The sequence below is a fragment of the Mandrillus leucophaeus genome, unplaced genomic scaffold (assembly GCF_000951045.1).
Source record: "Mandrillus leucophaeus isolate KB7577 unplaced genomic scaffold, Mleu.le_1.0 Scaffold273, whole genome shotgun sequence".
NCBI classification, from domain to species: Eukaryota; Metazoa; Chordata; class Mammalia; order Primates; family Cercopithecidae; genus Mandrillus; species Mandrillus leucophaeus.
In genome coordinates, this window is record NW_012102843.1 from 1,095,630 (window position 1) to 1,116,663 (window position 21,034).

Here is a 21,034-nt window from a genome sequence, read left to right on the forward strand (position 1 = left end):
TATGGGGAATATACAGAAAATTAAGTATGGACTCTGTCCTACAGGAATTTGCTATCTGTTAAATTTTTATAATACCTAAGTATAAACATTCCTATTGTTTCAGAGCAGGAATTACATATTCCTTTTTAAAAATTTATTATAATTTCACTTTAAAACAAAATTTCTATCTAAATAATGTCTTTTAAATGGGGAACAGGAGGCAATGTAAATCTTTACTATATACCCTTAATGAGACAATGCCAACATTAATTTTAAAAACCAAAAATTCTAAATTCCATTACCTTTTCTCTTGATCATCCATGCTTTTCTTATCTGCATAGATTTCTGCATAGAGTAAAGCTGTAAAGTGAGCAGCACAAGACTGAGCTACCTTGGCAACTTCTAGATAATTTAAATCCAGCCAGAAAGCATCATCAAAAATTGTTCCTGAAGAAGGTCTGAAGAAAAATTAAATATAATATCACTCATTTTTTTAAACTTCAATATCAAAAGAAAAGCATGTTGATATTGAATACAATGGTAGTAACTGCTTAACAGAAAATTACAAATTCCCAAAAACCACATTTCCCCAATGTATACCTACAAACATTATAACATGGCTGAAGAGTCCTATTTAATAATCTTTTTGGTTTTTCTTTTTTCCCTCAAACTGATCAGAGAATCTGATAAAACCTATAGACTATCACTTGATACAAAATTGGGGTTCATATCTGCTCTCCACCAAGAAATCCATGTACCACAGGCTAAGAATAGGATACACAGAATAGCTAATACAAATGCACACAAGCATCCCCCAACACACACTTTAAAATAGTCAATTTAATAAAAATATTGTTTCATCAAAGACACAAATACATGTCTTTCCTATTGTGACTTATTTTCTCCTTAATGTATTGCCTAGGTTGAGTTACTTAATAAAAACCTTCCACTGTGTTAACAGGTAGGTCAAGATTGAAAGGGATAGTATCTTTTTCAAAACTAGCATTATAGAGATGGGACATGGTAGTGGTTAAGAGCACTGGTGTTGAAGTACAATACAGGTAGGTTCAAATCAAGCTATATTACCTACTACCAGCTGTGTGATCTTAGCAACTTAACTTCTTAAACCTCAGTTTCCTAGTTTCCTTACTTGTAAATGCTGGAACAACATGGACCTTGGAGAATGGGTGCAACAATTAAATAATGCCTGCAAAGCTGATGAATAAGGCACACCCTACTACATAGCAAGCACTCAACTAAAGTTAATTTTCTGAGGAACTTGAAGTTCAGAGAAGTGAAATAATTTCCCCATGGAAAGGAAGACATTGCAGACATTATTCTGATTTTGAAAGATGATAAGACTGAGGTTCAAAGATACCAAGCAATTTTTTGTTGTTGTTTTATTGTTGTTCTTTGTTTTTGCCCAACATACTGTACAGGATAACAAGTAATTTTTACACAGCACAAGCTTAGACTTGAATGCATGTCTTTACCCCCTTTTCTATATCCCATTCGTACTTTCTCAAGGAATCTTCTTTAGGATCTTATTCAGAATTAAAATGGAATATAAATTTTTATCTTCTCCAAATCTTGCTAATGTCAACACCATTCTACTCCAATAGTAAATCTGAAATGAATGACTCAAAGGTAAAACTGCCTCCCAACACCAAGAAAACAAATGCTCTCAACTACGTTAAAGCTTCTGATTGGCCTTCTCAGAAGATAATCTGGTATAAAACTATAAGGTAAAATAACCAGAACCAAAGACACTGAAAAGCATAAAACTTCTTTTTCTACTAGAGAAGAAGAATGGTTTAAGAATACATAGAAATTAATTTTTTAAGATATTAATGCATTTAGGCTTAAAAACATTTCATTTTTCACTCACCTCTCCCTCTCATTCTTTACCAACCACTGCCACCACCACCATACACACTTATGAGATATCAATTCCTACCTATTCAAATTATAGGCCTACTACACTATTTCTTCAGAGTTCTGGTCAACTCTCAAGCAGTACTGATCAGTCAGACCATCCATTCTAGCAATTCCTGTATGCACTGTTAAAAATCTCATGAGAAATAACAGGAACAAAGATACTATACTATAAAACAATTTACCAGAAACAAGAAAATAAACATTGTCACAGCACAGTACTGCCACAGATTTTGAGACCACTGCACACAGTAAAGAAACTTACATCTTAAAATAAAGATACATAAGGAAGACATTTACACAACTCTATTTAGTTCTTAGAACTAAAGCAAAGAGAAAAGTAAAAACAGTAATAATATAGCTAAATGTAACTTGGAAAAACACTTGCTCCTATCCCGAACATAGATGAAACAAATTGGAGCCAAGAAGGCTGTATAATTTAACAAAGGTAACACTGTTACTGATACAGCTGGTACTAGAACTGAGAGTTCTTGACACTGATTTAACTGAAGTGCTATCCTGAATATGGATTACTGCAAGGAGATATAAATATCACACAAATTAAATATAGCACTTTGCAACAGCTTCACCTAAAATAATCATGTTAAAATTCAGCCAATAGTTAACAAGTTACACTCTAGATCCTAAACATAAGAAGCAACACTCATTACATTACCTCTTTTGTCTTCTCATGTAGTCCACAACACCAAGCATTGTTCTTTGTGATTTTTTATCCAAACAGCATCGGAAAAAGTGCTCTGACTCTGACAAACAAAAATATCTCCCCTCAGTCCCAGGCATTCTTGCTTACACACTTTCTTCCTTCTTGTTTATGTGTCTGTCTCCCACTATGCTATAAGGTTCTAGTGGGCAGTACCTAACACAAAATTGGTTCTGAGGGAATTTAACAGCATTTCTTTTGCTTTTAAAAGAAACTGTTATCTTAATAAAAGTGAGAACTTACATTGTAATTTATATTTTATTTCTGAGGAGGACCAATTAATTGATTGATTCAATAAGATCTTTTATGTGGCAGGTCCTCAGTATATAACCATGAACAAGACATACAATGTCAGACCACACAGAACTCACTGACTAGCCTGGGAGATTACAACACAATATGATTAAGTGTTATAATAGGAAAGTTTAAAATGCTATAGAACCTTAGCAGAGGGAACCTCACCTAGACAAGAAAAGTTTCATAGAAAAAGTGATACTGGCCAAGTGCGATGGCTCACGCCTGTAATCCCAGCACCTTGGGAGGTCGAGGCGGGTGGATCACTTGAGGCCAAGAGTTTGAGACCAGCCTGGCTAACATGGTGAAACCGTATCTCTATTAAATATACAAAAATTAGCAGGGCATGCTGGCACACATATGTAATCCCAGCTACTCAGGAGGCTGAGGCACAAGAATTGCTTGAACCTGAGGGGCAGAGGTTGCAGTGAGCCGAGATCACACCACCGCACTTCAGCCTGGGTTACACAGTGAGACTCTTGTCTCAAGGAAAAAAAAAAAAGAAAAAGTGATACCTGAAAGAAGAGTAATAGTCACAAGAGCAGGAAAGGATAGTGCTACAGGCAATAATAACAATATCTGAGATGGCTGGAAGCAAGAAATAACTTGGAAAATTTAATGAAAGAATTTCAACTGTGCTAAGTCATAGAGCTAGAAAGCAGTAAGGATGCTAAGGGCAGAGAGAAACAAATGGACTAAGTTATTCATAATATGGAATTGGCAAGGTTTGGTAATTAGATGAAATACGTGAGAGAGGTTTCTAGAGTAAGCAACTGAGTGCCATTTGTCAAAGAGGTACACATTTAAAAAAGTAGACCAGGGGGAAGAGATGAAGAAGATGACACATTTGCTTTTGGACAGTTGAGTCTGAGATGCACATGGGACGTTTAGTGAAGGCAATGAGGCTTATAGCCATCAGAAAAGATACACCATTTAAATTTTATAAAAATATGCATTTACTTTACTTTTCAATAATAGAATTTTATATGTGAAGTTTAAATTTTCACTTAAGGTAATAAAAATATTGGCACTGTACACAGATATAATAAAATAATTACTTTACCTTCCAATGGCTGTGGCATAAATACGTAACTGATAAACATGAAAAAAGTCTTGGCCATGTTCATGATAACAAATTACCAGATTATCATAAACCATGATTACCTTAAACTATGTAATAAAAATTGTTTTTAATAGTACTGTAAATTACATATTAAAGTTTTAAACACTTAAATCACTTATACCTGTATATTCCCAATTAAAGATAAGAGATACATTTTTAGATAGTTTACAAAGCCTCTATGAAAATTTTTATTTTAGGATTTTCATTTCAGTAGCCTAAAGAAAATTCATATAAGCACATTCTAGATCATTTAGAGAACAGCTTATAATCCAGTAGGATCACAGGATGGGCATCTATGTCTATGTTTATAATCTATATTTTTCCAAATAGTAGATTTGTAATTGCTGTTAGCCAACAGAAAAGAAAATACATAAAATATAAAGCATAGCAAACTGAAGTCTAAATGACATTAGAGTCATGTCAAATGAAGGTTGTAGCAGTAAAACTAGAAGAAACAACTGGAAGAACTGAGTAATCACAACCTTTGCTGAAGTGACTGGAAGGATTGGGAGGAGCAAACTAGTTGTGGCAAAATACCACATTAAATCAACATTCACATTAGAATTGATTGGTCTTTAAGTACAACAAGTGAATTTGTACCTAGCTTTATGTTTGCATATAAAACACATTAATAATATATAATAAAGAGAGTTAATAATCTGTGAATTTTGTATCCTTTTATAAAATTTAGGTTTTAAAAACTGACCCATAATGAGCCCTCAAGTATGCATATATGTAATATACATACCCAACCCTGGTGGAATTTCTTTTGTTACTATGCTCTTGGCATGAGAAATACTCGTTATATGTCACAGAAGGAAAGTAGGTTGTAAGAGTAAATAAAGTGCAATTCAATTTTTGTTTTAAAAAAATTAGAAGGAGGCCGGGCGCGGTGGCTCAAGCCTGTAATTCCAGCACTTTGGGAGGCCGAGACGGGCGGATCACGAGGTCAGGAGATCGAGACCATCCTGGCTAACACAGTGAAACCCTGTCTCTACTAAAAAATACAAAAAACTAGCCGGACAAGGTGGCGGGCGCCTGTAGTCCCAGCTACTCGGGAGGCTGAGGCAGGAGAATGGTGTGAACCCGGGAGGCGGAGCTTGCAGTGAGCTGAGATCCGGCCACTGCACTCCAGCCTGGGCGACAGAGCGAGACTTTGTCTCAAAACAAACAAAAAAAAAAAAAAAATTAGAAGGATATATACCAAATGTTAATTATAGTTATACAAAGGTTTTTTTTCTTTTTCTTTTTTTTTTTAGATAGTCTCACTGTGTTGTTCAGTCTGGAATGCAGTGGTATCCTCTTGGCTCACTGCAACCCTCTACCTCCTGGGTTCAAGTGATTCTCCTGCCTCAGTCTCCCAATAGCTGCAATTACAGGTGCCTGCCACCACGCCCAGCTAATTTTTGTATTTTTAGCAGGGACGGGGTTTCACCATGTTGGCCAGGTTGGTCTTGAACTCCTGACCTCAAGTGATCCACCAACCTTGGCCTCCCAAAGTGCTGGGATTACAGGCGTTGAGCCACTGTGCCCAAACAAAGGTTGCTTTTTAAATTGAGTTGGCCAGAGCTCTGAAAACATGAAAATTCTATCATATCTGCACCAGAGTACCTGAAATATCTGATTGTGTTTATTTGTTTTTTCCACTGCTAGAATGTGGGTGTTTCTTTTTCACATTAATATTGCTGGTGCAAGCACAGTGCCTGACACATATTGAAAGCTCAATTAGTTGACCCATTATCAGTAGCCAAAATGTACTGAGGGAATACTATACATCAAGTATTATCCTAGGCACTTTACACACATTATTTCATTGAAAACTTGTTGCAACTATTGCAACTTTTATCTCCATTCCACAGATAAAGAAACAAATTTAGAGGTTACAGATTTAATCCTGTAAAGTGCTTTTAGCCGGATTCCACCTTAAATCTATCTTTCTCTAGAACTGAGAAGTTTACAGTATTAATGTTAAAAATTTAATAAAATACCTGAATCCAAGTTTGCAGGGGTTGTGGATCGGCTCGTTTGTGAGAAGTGTCGAAGACAGCTGGTGAAAAATCCCTGAACATGTGTAGAAAGCAGATTTCTCCATGATTCATTTGTATCTTGGAGCAAAATATCATGAATCAAGTATGGAAGTACAGTCTGACAAAAGTCAGTTTTCACCTAGAATATACCAACAAATCCACCCAATAGTTTGAGTAACGATGAGTAAAACTAATACATTTTACTTAAAATTTTCATGCCCTGTTGACATATTAAATTTCTAAAAGATGATAGATTAATCTGCCATAAACTCAACATACTGCTAAAAAAAAACAAACAAAAAACATGTATTAGGTGGTGTTTAAAAAAACCACACTAGGCTAGTATATCAATATCAAATGTATATGTTAGTGACATTGTAACTGTTTGTTTTCAGTCTAGGCCATTAGCATAATGAAATAGACTACTGCTTACAAATGAAATTATATCATCACTTTAAATACAGTTTCAGAGTTGAAAAGTGTTAGTAACAGAAGTTTTCTGATTTGATAGAAGAGAGAAAAAGGTATCAAAAGTTTAAGACAAAAGTTGAAAATCTGATTTTTATGCATTTTCTATCCTCAGTGAAGAACTAAAACAGTCATGTTAAAAATGTTTATGTTTTAATAAGCCCAACTTCTGGGTATAAAATTTGGGTAATTATTTGTGGTATATTCCAAAGAGCAGAAAAGTGCTCTAATACATCTGGCACATTAAAATGGTATTCAGCTTTACTTTTGCTATTCACCGCACTCCATGTTTAACATATGAATGAATCATTACACTCCATATCCATCATATTCATCAGACTTAACACACATAAGACAGGTTATAGATTACTAATTGCACCCTTTTTCTTTTTCAAACCAAAGACAAGGCAAAACACCACTTTTAGAGCTAGAGAATTTAAAGTACCAGAAATAGGGTGTGTACATACGTATATTGGGAACATTTTATCTTCTGGCTCAAAGTTAAAACTTTATAAAAATCTTAGCTTTGTTCACTAATGAGAAATAAGCTGTATGTGCGTTCGGGGTACCACTCTGCTGAACTGGTATGAGTGCGGTGTAGTATTGCAGAGAAGGTGATGTTTTATTCATTGTCATTACTTTTTCTGTAGAAAATAAGAACTGCTTTTTACATTGCTTTCAATTTGAGTATATTATGAAAATACTTCCCTATCAGTTATCTGTAATTGGCAGATGTTTAACCTAGTCAGATGTTTTATTTTCACATTTCTGTTGAATCACATTTGACAGTGCTATAAATTAACTCTGGAAATCTTAGAGCATCAGGTTTTGCTGTTTTAGATTACACATTTGATGGAAGAGTATAAACCTTCCGTTTCATTTGGTATGCACTCTCACTCTTTATTAAGATAAATACTATATCCTCAAAAATAAAAAAGTTACACTGATTGCTGCCCTACTCCTTTTTCTTATTCAAGAAAGCATATCAGGGAAAATAAATGTGCTCTTATCAGAAGATGTAAACAAAGTTAGAACAGGCTTTTGGTTAATGCAAATAATTTATAATCAGCAGTATTTTAACTATCATTAGTATTAGTAACAAATTATTCAAGGCACCCCTTAGAACTCCTCTAGCATGTTGCTATCCTGAAGCTGAAACCTAATGCATAAAGTTATGACTAAATACGGATGCTCACTTTAATAAATGTACAACAGTTTGAGTGGGGGTGATATTATGTGAAGATGATGTGCAGTATCACAGAACTCTTTAGATAAACAGGTCATAAACAAGGAATTAAATCAGGCTAATTAATCTTCTTACTTCACACATTGGCTTTAATAATTGAAGAATTTCACATTTTGTGCCTCCACTGTCCAAAAAAGCACAAGTCAGTGTCTTTATCCAAATGTCATGATTTTCACTCAGAGGAATCCACAGATTTATATCATCCAGGCCTTCAAAAGGGTTTTCTTTGTCAAATCTGGGTACTTCTAAAAACTAGAAAGAAAGGGATTAGAAAATGTAAATAAGAGAACTGGAAATCACTGTACCTTTCCTACCTAAAATGAGTATAACAAATCTGTTTCTGAGTAAAGCTAAATACAGTTAAAACTAAATCTGGAGGCAATGTTTACCTTTTAAAATTAAAACATTTATGTTTATACGAGAGTCAGAGTGGCATGGTAAAAACTGCTGCTTTAGGCACCAGAAAAACTGGGTCCTACTCTCAGCTCTGTCACTCATTAGCAGCATATTACACAAATCACAAACTCTGACTCATCTGTCTCTTGAACAAAACCAGACCATACCTACCACATAGACTTGATTTCAAAATGAAATGAGATTTTAAAATGTAAAAATTATAATGCCTTCCAGGTTATATTATTAGTTTCATTAACAGTTTATATTACTAGTAATTTTACTAAGACCAAAATTATATTTGTGATGCATTGAAAGTACTGCTTCAATGTTGGGTTTCTGCCCTGAAATTAAATTGGTGAAAACTAAACTGTGTATTTCTCAGTCACTTTATGAAAAGAAGATAGTAAAGAGGAATGCTTAGACTAAGGAAGGAACAAGTGTTCTTAAACATGCCTCACAGAGTACTTACAGTGGAACCCTATTATGATACCAACATGGAAAAAGGGAGAAATCTATGGGTCATCCTGTATTTCACCAGGGGATTGTGATACATTAACTTGCCATGGAAATAAACACTTGTGGATCACAATAACTATAAATCATACCCAGAGCTAACAGCTTTCATGGGAGCAAAGTAGGGTTTTCTATTTCTAAAAAAATAAGGTTTGTCTTTAAGAATTTCCCCTCCCCTGAAATCAACTACTATTTCCTCAGGTTACCTATCTCAGCTTTTCCACACTGCCATGATAAATAAAAAATAGCAAATTCCCTGGATTTATGAAATATGGTTTAAATTACTTATAGGAAAGATTAATTGTTAGTACAATACTATTTCAAGCAAGTTAACAGTCACAACCCACAGCAAACAGAACTGTTTTAGATATGGTGGGTATTCGATAAACATTTATTACTTAAGAGACCTTTTTTCTCGATGTTCTAAAAGGCTGTAGATAGGCCAGCATTGGATCTGTTGTCATCTTATAAATCTCCCAGAAACTATGTCCAGTCTTTGTGGCTAAAATGTTTTTCAAACAAGTAACAGCTGCTGATCGAACTTTGACACTGAAAAAACAAACAATTCAAATGTCTATCAAGTACACCAGTTATTAATCTTGATGAATGTTAACCTCCACTGAAAAAATTTCAAAACTAAAATTTAAAATTTGTATTAGGAAACTTTACATTCACAAAATTCTCCAATATCAAACAAAATTATCAAAGGACTTCCACTAGTCATTCAGTAAACTTGAATTACTAACCATTGCAACAGCAATTCCCTTCATTCAATACAGTTTAATTGTGACTACTATATATTAAAAAGACTCACAAAAAGAAATACTTGAAAATATGTTCTAATACATATAAGTAATAAAAATTCTGGGAATCCTTTGGTCCACATCTTCATATGCTAAAGTCCCTTGAATATCTAAAGTTTTTCCCTGTTAAAGAAAAATACAAAAAACTTCTACCTGCTTCCTAGTATTCTTAAGTTTAAGTCACACTAATATTTCTGTGCATCTGTTTCAGAAAAACCAATTTTGAATTACTATGAAACGAATGAAACATCTAATGCTTGCAAATTTTCTGTGGCACTCTCTTCAAAAACTGTGCTTGATATACCTTTGAATACATTTAAAAAATGAGATGAACTGGCTGGGTGTGGTGTGGCTCAAGCACATAAACCTTGCATATTAGGAGGTTGAGGCAGGAGAATTGCTTGAGCCCAAGAATTTGGGGTTACAGTAAAGCATGATCTATGATGTATTATCATGCCACTGCACTCCAGTCTGGGTGATAGAGCAAGACCCTGTCTCAAAAAAAAAAAAAGAAAAAAAGAGAGAGATGAATTAATACATGTTAATACAAGGATAGACTGATGGCTAGAAGTGATTAAGCAAGGATAGCAGTAAAATATAGAAACTATGTGATAAGCATATGGGTGTGTACTATAAAATTATTCCCATTTTGCTATATGTTTAAAGCTTTTTATAATAAAATGTTCGGAAAGAAACCATACAAATTTGTTTAATGAAACAAAAACAAAAGAAAGAAATATATAGGTACATTAAATCAATAATGGAAACAGGGCAGTTAGACATTATTGCCAATCATTTATTCCTCAAGAGAAGGAGAAAGGGAAGTACAGAAAAAAAATCAAAACATGTCTTTATCTTAGAAAGGTGCCTGGTTGTGAGAAAAATCCTTTGAGCCTACCACCAAATATGGTGGTGATGGAATACTCAGACACCAATCAATCCATCAACAAATGAGAGAGAGAAAGAGCATGCACACAAAAGTAATCTCAATCAACCAGTTGAAATTTTGATATGCGGTGCAATTGTGTTTTGCACAGAGAATAAATAAGCAATAGAAAACCCTGTCTGATTAGCTTAAGACTTCTAGGGTTATAAAACAACCTCTCTGCTTTATGGCTTATTTTAAAAGGATCAAAATAAGGCCTCACTTAGAGGAGAGTGGCACCTCTGATATTGACAAGAGCCTAAAACATCTCCCTTTATACTCCCCTATCTTAATTTTCTATGTAGAACCATCTGGCATTTTTCTTATTTATTGTTTGTCTAGTCCCACCAAAATTTTAACAGGGACCTTGTCTGGAATGTTCACCATTATATCAAGTGTCTGGCACATAGTAGGGTCAATAATTATGTGAATTAATAAAAATACAGGAATTTTCATAAAGACACTGAGATTAAAAAAAGGACAAAGCTTTAGTTACTGAGAGTATCAATTTGTGTGAAGTATCATTCTCCATGAATATCATATTAAGTGGGATTACATATAAGGTATCAATAAATACTCACCAATCTTCTACCAGTGTGTTATTCAGGTAGGTCAGCATTATGAAGGTCCACTGAAGTTCTTTACCTTCAAATAACTTAAGGGCCTTGGTATAAGATGCATCTTTACTATGTTGTATAGCTATGGTAGAGAAATCTATAGGACCCACTTCTCCCAAGCAGCTTCCAACAGCCTCTACATATAGAAATTCTATTTCAGTAGAGTCATAGGTAAGAGATCATACATAAAACTGAAATCTAATTTCGAAACTATAGTGCTGTTTTGCTGTACTTCAAGAATTAACCTTAAGGCTGAGCGCGGTGGCTCACACCTGTTAATCCCAGCACTTTGGGGGATAGAGGCGGGTGGATCACCTGAGGTCAGGAGTTCGAGACCAGCCTGGCCAACATGGTAAAGCCCCATCTTTACTAAAAATACAAAATTAGCCAGGCATGGTGGTGCAGGCCTGTAATCCCAGCTACTCAGGAGGCTGAGGCAGGAGAATCACTTGAACCCAGGAGGCGGAGGCTGCAGTGAGTCGAGATTGCACCACTGCACTAGCCTGGGTGAAAAAAAAAAAAAGAGACAATCAACCTTAAAACTGTTAAAATTTTTGTTGCGATATCACACGAATTCCATAATCTTAAACACACAGTTCAATGAAAATTTATACATACAAATATACATTTTTTCTGCCTGTGTTCTCCCTAACCAGATGAAGATAGGACATTTTCAGCAACCCAGAGGGCTCTTCGTGCTCTTTCCATCATGATGGTATTTACTAAAATAAGTTCACAAATTTTTTGAGAGTCCTTCTTTCAAAGGGTAGAACCTAATTTCCCTCCCGCTGAGTGTGGGCTGTACTTAGTGATTCACTTCTAACAAACAGAATGTATATAAGTCTTTCATCTCTTTGATTAAATTTATTCCTGGGTATTTATTTCTTTTAGATGCTATCATAAATGGAATTGCTTTTCTAATTCTTTCTGGATTGTCCACTGCTAGTATATACAAACACCACTAATTATGTGTTGATCTTGTACCCTGCAACTTTGCTAAATTCATTTATTAGTTCTACAGTAGCTTTCTTGTGGATTATCTGGGATTTTCTCTACCATATCATCTGTAAATACAGATAGTTTTACTTCCTTTCTAATTGGCATGCTATTAATTTCTTTTTCTTGTTTAATTGCTCTGGCTAGAACTTCCAGTACAATGTTGAACAGCAGTAGTGAAAGTGGACAGCCTTGTCTCATTCCTGATCTTAGGGGGAAAGCTGTGAGTACAAACCACATTAATTTTATGCCACACAGGAAAGCCACTTAGGGCTTCAGTTATAAATCAGGTCTGTCCCTAAAAGCAGTGCCACTATGGGCAAGGAGGTAAATACGTTGGTTAAAGAAAACTTCTACAGTTCTGGTAAGATTCTGTTTCTTAGTCTGGGTGCCACATGTACAAGTGTACTCTGCGAACGTTCTTCAAGCTAGATATTTTTGATCTGTATACTTTTCTATACGTAGGATATATCTCAATTTAAAAAATCTAAAAAAAAGGAAGTACTCTAGATATTAGGCTCCTACCGAGAAGTTAAGACTGTTGAAGAAAGATAGTAGAATCTGTGAAACAGTACTTATTCCTCCTATTTTTCTAATTTGAAGCAAAACCATCATGAGAGCTTCAAGCTGACTTTAATCAGGTGATTTCTCCATCCCGTGGTCACTAAATCTAAACACCTAAACTAGACATGATGTTGGCTTCTTATCTTACATTAGGTTTCTCCTCAAATGGCTATAGGAAAGGACTTGAATGGTTTTTAATTATTTAAGTTTAATCTAGCCCTCCAAGTCTTCATTCTTACGTCTGTTACATAACAAAAGACACTGAGTACCTGTCAGTTATATTTATAAAATATATTGGCAGTCAATTTATTTGCAACTGAACTCTAAAAATAGGTATTTCTGACTTTCCTAAATATTTACAAGGCATTTTCAAATTAAGTTATATACATATGTAAATCTATTAACTTTTCATTTTATATGAATATTTAAGGAAGAAAAGTACAAAAGGGGGCTTTTTAGGGACACTTTAATTAAATAGGCATGTAACTTAGCTAGCATATTTCCCCAATATCCCAAATGACAAACCCTCACTTATTTTGAAGATATAGTAAAGATGACCACTCATATAATAAAGATGACCACCACATAACTCACATTCAGCCAATACAATCATGCTTTGCTTAATGACACAGATATGTTCTGAGAAATGTGTCACTGGGCAATTCTGTCATTGTGCAACCATCACAGAATATACTTACACAAACCTAGATGGTATAGCCTACTACACACCTAGGCTATATGGTATAGCTTATTGCATCTAGGCTACAAACCTGTATAGCATGTTACTATACTGAATACTACAGACAGCTGTAAGTATTTGTATATCTAAACAGAAAACATACAGTAAAAATACAGTATTATAATCATTATAATATAATCCTATATGTGATCCACGGGTGACTAAAATGTTGTCATGCAGCACACGACTGTAGTTTACCTAGAACTTCTTTTTCACCAGTGTGGTTTATTGCCATCTTGGATAACTGCAACAAATTGACAACTAGCTTCACCATAATCCCATCTTGTGGATTATCTAGAAATAGTTTTTTAAAAATTAGTTTCAACTAGCACAAAGACAACACTTTTGTTTACAATAACATATATATTAAATTATCTGACTAGAAAATGTCTATAAAGTTTAAAGAAAGTTTTAAGTCATGAGTAGCTCAAAAAATACGTAGGGAATGAATCTGAACTTCCTTAATACCACAGATTCTTTTGAAAGTGATTAGCAATATTTGACAACAGAGAAAATAAAATGTCTTAAACAAATTGTGCAGATAAGTCAACACTTTAGCAAAATCACAAACAGAAGCACCAGAATCATTCAACATTAAAGCTAGAAGGGACTTTGGGAGCTTGCTTGGCTTTTTAACATCTAACATTTAGAGTTTAGACCAGCACTGTCCCACAGAACTTTCTGCAATGATGGAAATGTCTATAATCTACACTGTCCAATGATCACTACTGACCAAATGTACTACTGAGAACTTCATATGTGTTCAATACAATGAAAAAACTGAACTTCAAATTTCATTTAATTTTACTTCACTTAAATAGCCAAATGGCTAGTGGCTGTAATGCACAAGGTAGATCTAGCCCATAAAATACTCAAGAACACAAGAACAAGAAATAACAGTGTTTCTATTTACATACATTTTATACATCTCAAAAGTACTAGAAACTCTGCTCAGTCAAAACTAAAATTCATTTTAAAAAGTACTGAGGGTAAAAACAACACAAGAGAAATACAAAATTAGACCGGGCGTGGTGGCTCACGCCTGTAATCCCAGAACTTTGGGAGACCGAGGTGGGCGGATCACCTGAGGTCAGCAGTTCGAGACCAGCCTGGACAACATGTGAAACCCCGTCTCTACTAAAGATATAAAAAATCAGCTGGGCATGGTGGCACACAACTGTAATCCCTGCTACTCGGGAGGCTGGGGCAGGAGAATCATCTGAACCCAGGAGGTGGAGGTTGCAGTGAGCGGAGATCATGTCACTGCACTCCAGCCTGGGTGACAGAGCGACACTCTGTCTCAGAAAAAAAAAGAAATAGAAAGTTTCCCAAATACTGTAATAATGCACATTTCAAATCAAATTAACATAAATAATAGATGTTTCATAAGTAAAAAGCAAGGTAGAAAAACTTACAAATACATACATACATAAATATACACACACATAACACACATGGCTAAAGTATTAAAATGAGACATATTTCTTTCATTCAGGTAAATTGGACTAGAAGACAAGACTAGCTTGTATGTCTGGCTCTAAGGAATTAAAATTTTCTTTTACATAGTCAGAAGGTGTTAAAATGTTTAAGCATGGGCCGGGCACAATGGCTCACGCCTGTAATCCCAGCACTTTGGGAGGCTGAGGTGGGTGGATCGCCTGAGCTCAGGAGTTCGAGACCAGCCTGGCCAACATGGTGAAACCCTGTCTCTACTAAAAAAAAGTACAAAAAATTAGCCAGGCGTAGTGGCAGGTGCCTGTAATCCCAGCTACTAGGGAGGCTGAGGCTCGAGAATCTGAGCTTGGGAGGTGGAGGTTGCAGTGAGCCAAGATAGCGCCACTGCACTCCAGCCTGGGCAACAAGAGCGAAACTCTGTCTTAAAAGAAAAAAAGAAGAAGTTAAAAATGTTTAAGCATGGCTAGACGCCGTGGCTCATGCCTCTAATCCCAATGCTTTGTGAAGCTAAGGCAGGAGGATCGCTTGAGGCCAGGAATTCAAGACCAACCTAGGCAACATAGTGGGACCCCTGTCCCTACAAAAAATAAAAAAAATTTTTTAAAAAGTAGCTATGTGTAGTGGTGTGCGCCTATAGTCCCAGTTATTCGGAAGGCTGAGACAGGATAATTCCTTGAACCCAGGAATTCAACGTCACAGTAAGTTACGATGGTGCCACTGCACTCCAGCGTGGGCGACAGAGTGAGACTCTTAAAAAAAAAAAAAAAAAATTCTGTCTCTCAAAAAAAAAATTTAGGCAGTAGAAAAACATGATCATATTTGGGTTTAGAGAAATCGTTATGGCAGAGGATGAATAAAATAGGAAGAGTTCAGGGTGAGGAGATCAGTTAGGACCAGTTTTACAGTTAGATGAGAAATGAGGGTCTAAACTAAATGATGAGAGCCTGAACTAAGTCTCTGACAGTGAAACCAAGAGCAAGACTTTACAAAATATTCTTTCAAAAAGAAACAAGTAGAAATAACCCATGTCATTAAAATTAGTACCCTGAGATGCTCTCATAATGTCCATCATCTGATCTTTATGTAGTTCCAGTTGTCTTCGAAGATCCTTTAGTCCTTCAAGTCTTGTCAATGGAAGTGCATCATAAACACTTACTGAGAGAAAATGGTTAATTTCCTAAAAGAGAAAATTAATTAAAATGTAACTTGCTTTTAACATGTATTGGTTAAGCCTGTGAAATAAAACTTAATAAAAGAAAAAAATTAGTTAAGTGCCATTTATAGACACTGACTCATGTCTCTATTACTACTAAACAAGGAAGAAATAAATGACTTCTTCCACTGCAAACCCTACAATGTTTTAATTCTTTCTTTTAGACAGAGTCTCGCTCTGTCATCAAGGCTAGAGTGCAGTGGCACTACTGAGGCTCACTGCTACCTCCGCCTCCCGGGTTCAAGTGATTCTAATGTCTCAGCCTGCCGAATAGCTGGCATTTACAGGAATGTGCCACCACGCCTAGCTAATTTTGTATTTTTAGTAGAGACGGGGTTTTGCCATGTTGGCCAGGCTGGTCTCGAACTCCTGACCTCACATGATCTGCCCGCCTCAGCCTTCCAAAGTGCTGGGATTACAGGCGTGAGCCACTGCACCCGGCCTAATCCTTTAAATTCTAATAGACTCTCTCATGGTAACACAGATTTCAAGATTGTTATAGCATACTCAACTGGAGGGAAATGCTTAAATTTCTCTTTAGTAGTATAACTCTACGTCTTAACATATTTAAATATGTTTTTATATTTACACACTCAAATACAGACTATCATTTAAAAATTATAATTAAGATCTGTATGGAAGAATATACCTAAACATAACTTTGAGGTTTATAAAGATTAAAACTTGAAATATGCTTTCAAAAGTTAAACATTATCTCTTACACAAACATTAAATTGACATTGAAAAGATCCGATGGTAGTTTTGAGCTATTAGTGGACCTTAGGATCTTATGTGTTAAAATCAAAACTATTTTATGTCACATTCCTTGAAAACTTAAATTTGGATCTTTACCAGGAAGTTTTGATATTTATACTTTGACTTCAACACAAAGAGATACATTAAGATTCATTTTTTTATTTGTTAAGTAGGTAGATCTCATGTTACACACACATACACACACAAGTATGTGTGTATATACATATATACACATATATATCTATGTGTATATATATCTATGTATATATATGTATATATATCTATGAATATATATACAGTAATCAAGAATATATATACATAGATATATATATGTATTTTTTTGAGACTGGGTCTCACTCTGTCACCCAGGCTGGAGTGCAGTGGCACAATCTTGGCTTATTGCAGCCTTGACCCCCAGGGCTCAGGTGATCCTTCCACCTGAGCTACCTCAGTAGCTGATTCTACAAGCACATACCACCATGCCCGACTAATTTTTCATAGAGACGGGGTTTCGTCATGTTGCCCAGGCTGGTCTTGAACTCCTGGGCTCAGGCAATCCTCCTGCCTCAGCCTCCCAAAAGTGCTGAGATCTTAGGCATGAGCCAATGTGCCTGGCCTACGTGTATATTTTTAATCACAATTTAAAAAAAGATTCCATTTTTTACTGCTAGAGCATTACAGATTTTTAAAAAGTACTACGGTCTATGTTCTTTAATAAAAAATAGTAGATCATGAAATTTTTATTACCTCCAAGAGTGAAAAGGGTCCTCTACTGTATTTGATTTTTTGCTGAGCAATACGCAAATCCTTAAAAACAACATGGTCAGGAAAAGGATCTAAAAGCTTAATCGTGAGATAGAGGTTTTCATTATCCTTGTTATCTATCACTAAGTATTTCAACAAGTCCAATACCTAAATATAATTTAAAAAGAAAAAATTATGAGAGAAATAATTTTAAAGTAAGCCAACAAAACTTACTGTAATAAATGATAAAATCTATTAACCTAGATCAGATTAAATGTTCTAATTACGTGTAAGATACCCAGTTTTTAGTTTCCGTGTTTTCAAATAATTCAGTAACTATATAAGGTACTACTACAAGGTGGGTACTGAGGTTAAAAAAAAAAAGCCAGTATTAATGAAACAGTTTATATAAGTAGTAACTTGAACACCACCATAATGTTGTGAACTGCTATCTCTAGTTTTGACTACCTCTATACTTCAGCATAGTAGATGAAACTATCAGGTTATTTATTAGATCAAAAGTACCAAGTACTCTGTAATTGATTACAAAAGTTAATTCATTAAGCATATTGTTCCAATCATTTTACAAAAAAATTCTCAATAAACTCACCAATTATACCAAGTAAACAAAAAACACTCAAATCCTTCTAACAATACTTTATAAATATATTTTAAATACCATTCTGAAGATGATTCAGAAAATTACCTGTTTCTGAACTTCCACCTGCTCATCCACAAGGGGTATAAGTGTACCAACAATAACATGAAGATGGTTTTCTAGAGCATCCTTACAGTAAGTCACTGCTGTCTGGCAAACCTGACTTAATAAGTCACAACAAAGGGAGAAGCTACGTAATGACACATCCATGATACGAGAAGGCCTAATATAGGGAGAAAACAACAACCAGTAAGTTCTGGAAAATTACTCTGAAATAAATTCATTCAGAAGTCACTTTTGTTCAGCATCTCTTAATTCTTATATGCCTTGACATAAATATTTTAATGTCTTAAAAGCCAAAATGAGAAGTGACATCAGCAAAATGCAAAATAGACAGCTCTAAGCTTCCATCCATTAACAGAAACACTGAAAAACAGGCAAACTTGTCAGAACTAATTTTGTTAGAATTCTGTAAAATAGTCAAAGGTTTACAGTAATCAAGAAAATATTGAATCGAGAAAAATGCAACTGAAAAGCAGTAGGAAAGCTTTGTGGTGACTTTACTTGTCCTTGCCCACCCCTACCCCAGGTTGGCAACAATCACAAAAGCAGCAGCCTATATCCTCGGTGTGAGACGCTGGCTCATGATCGTTCATGGAGCTAAGTAGATTAGTTGCAAACTATTGTATATGTCTGTTCTAACCTGTCTGGAGCCAAGGACTGATGTAAAGTGCATGGCTCTGTTTTGTTTAACCTCACACAAGCTACAAAAGATATGGGTGTTGCTTGAAACTTTGTAAGGCTGACCAACAACCTGCAGGTGCACAGGGCAAAAGATTACTGTTGAGACATACAAGAGGCTGCCTAAAGCCTAGGAGTAGCTGGAGAGAGTATTTCTTTGGGAAATTAGTGTAGTCAAAAGCACCCACAGATTAGGAGGAATTTAGAAAGCCACACACATGCTCAAGATAAGACTCTTGCTCAGAAAATACCAGAGAAGACCCTAAGCTTGTATTTGGGGCTGATCCCAAGCAATGCAAGCATGGCTAAGAGTTGAAGAAGAATCCTAGCATAAAACCAATCTGCAAACACTAGGAAAAGTTTTCTCCTCTCATACTTCCTCATCCCAACACTCTTGGCTTCCAAGGAAATCTCTATCTAAACACAAGCTAAGGTACAAAGTTTTCAGTGACCACACAAGGCAAGACACAAAAGGACATACATTGTACAACTCTAGATTAAAATATCTACAATAGGCAAATTCATTGAGACAGAAAATAGATGAGTTTCTCAATGGCCAGGAAGGGGGAAGGGGGAATGTGGAGTCATTGTGGAATGAGTAGAGAGGTTCAGTTTGAGATAATGAAAGTTTTAGATAGTGGTGATGGTTGCACAACAATGGAAATGTAATTGATGCCACTGAACTGGCCATTTAATAGCAAATTTAAAAAATTTTATGTTACATATTTTACCACAATAAAAGAGACATTAACAAGTAGAAATCTCATTAAAATCAATGGAAAAGATCAGAGATGCTAAATTGAACAACCCCAATTCTTGTTTTGTTTTTTTTCTTTTTTTTTTTGAGACGGAGTCTTACTCTGTCGCCCAGGCTGGAGTGCAGTGGCGCAAGCTCGACTCACTGCAAGCTCCGCCTCCCAGGTTCACGCCATTCTCCTGCCTCAGCCTCCCGAGTAGCTGGGACTACAGGCGCCCGCCACCATGCCCGGCTAATTTTTTTGTATTTTTAGTAGAGACGTGGTTTCACTGTGTTAGCCAGGATGGTCTCGATCTCCTGACCTCGTGATCCACCCGCCCTGGCCTCCCAAAGTGCTGGGATTCTAGGTGTGAGCCACCGCACCCAGCTGAATAACCCCAATTCTATAGTAACGTTTATTTGAGGCCATCGATAGCCAGAATATTAGTATTAAAATGTTGAAGATCCTTCTTAAGATTTCTAGAATTGGAGAAGTAGCCCTTTTTTTTTTTTTTTAATTGAATGAAAGTCTCAATCTGTTGCCCAAGCAGGAATGCAGTGGTGCAATCAAGGCTCACTGGCAGCCTCAAGCTCATGAGCTCAAGTCATCCTCCTACTTCAGCCTCCTAAGTAGCTAGAACTACAGGCGCATATGATCATACCTGGATAATTTTCTTTCTTTTTCTTTTTGAAACAAGAGTCTCACTCTGTCTCCCAGGCTGGAGTGTAGTGGCACAATCTTTGCTCACTGTAACCTGCAACCTCTGCCTCCCGAGCTCAAGCAATCCTCCCACCTCAGGCTCCAGAGTAGCTGAGACTACAGGTACATGCCACAATCCCTGGCTAATTTTTTAAAAAATTTTTTGTAGAGATGGGGTTTCACATCATGTTGCCCAGACTGGTCTCTAACTCCTGGGTTCAAGCAGTCCACCTACCCCAACCTCCCAAAGTGCTGGGATTATAGGTGTGAGCTACCACACCTAGTACTAATTTTCTTTTTTAAAAAATTTTTAGTAGAAACGAGGTCTGCTATATTTCCCAGGCAAGTAGTGCAATCTTTAAAAACTAATAGGTAAATACAATAGACATCTTAAAAAGCAAAATTCAGAAAGCAACACTCTGGTATCTACCTCTTAGAAGCATATAAACTTTCAATTAAAAGAACAGGATAGGTTGGGCATAGTAGCTCATGCCTGTAATCCCAGCACGTTGGGAGGCTGAAGCTGACAGTTCGCTTGAGCACAGGAGTTTGAGACTACCCTGGGCAATATGGTGAAACCCCACCTCTAGAAAACACACAAAAAATTAATCGGGCATGGTGGTATGCTCCTGTAGTCCCAGCTACTCAGGAAGCTGAGGAGGAAGGATAATCTGAACCCAGGAGG

General features: G+C 35.9%; 1 protein-coding gene across 1 annotated transcript in view; it reads right to left on the bottom strand.

Moving 5' to 3' along the window:
* Positions 1-21,034, bottom strand: part of ATM (ATM serine/threonine kinase) — a 178,344-nt gene that overhangs the window by 58,381 nt on the left and 98,929 nt on the right. Inside the window, exons 28-37 of the mRNA XM_011984759.1 lie at positions 18,221-18,395; positions 17,518-17,682; positions 15,846-15,978; positions 13,545-13,640; positions 11,012-11,183; positions 9,110-9,251; positions 7,869-8,045; positions 6,041-6,218; positions 2,591-2,678; positions 282-437 (exon numbers count right to left, since the gene is read on the bottom strand). Of these exons, the coding sequence (XP_011840149.1) occupies positions 282-437; positions 2,591-2,678; positions 6,041-6,218; positions 7,869-8,045; positions 9,110-9,251; positions 11,012-11,183; positions 13,545-13,640; positions 15,846-15,978; positions 17,518-17,682; positions 18,221-18,395 (1,482 nt within the window). The remainder of the gene's footprint in view (positions 1-281; positions 438-2,590; positions 2,679-6,040; positions 6,219-7,868; positions 8,046-9,109; positions 9,252-11,011; positions 11,184-13,544; positions 13,641-15,845; positions 15,979-17,517; positions 17,683-18,220; positions 18,396-21,034) is intronic.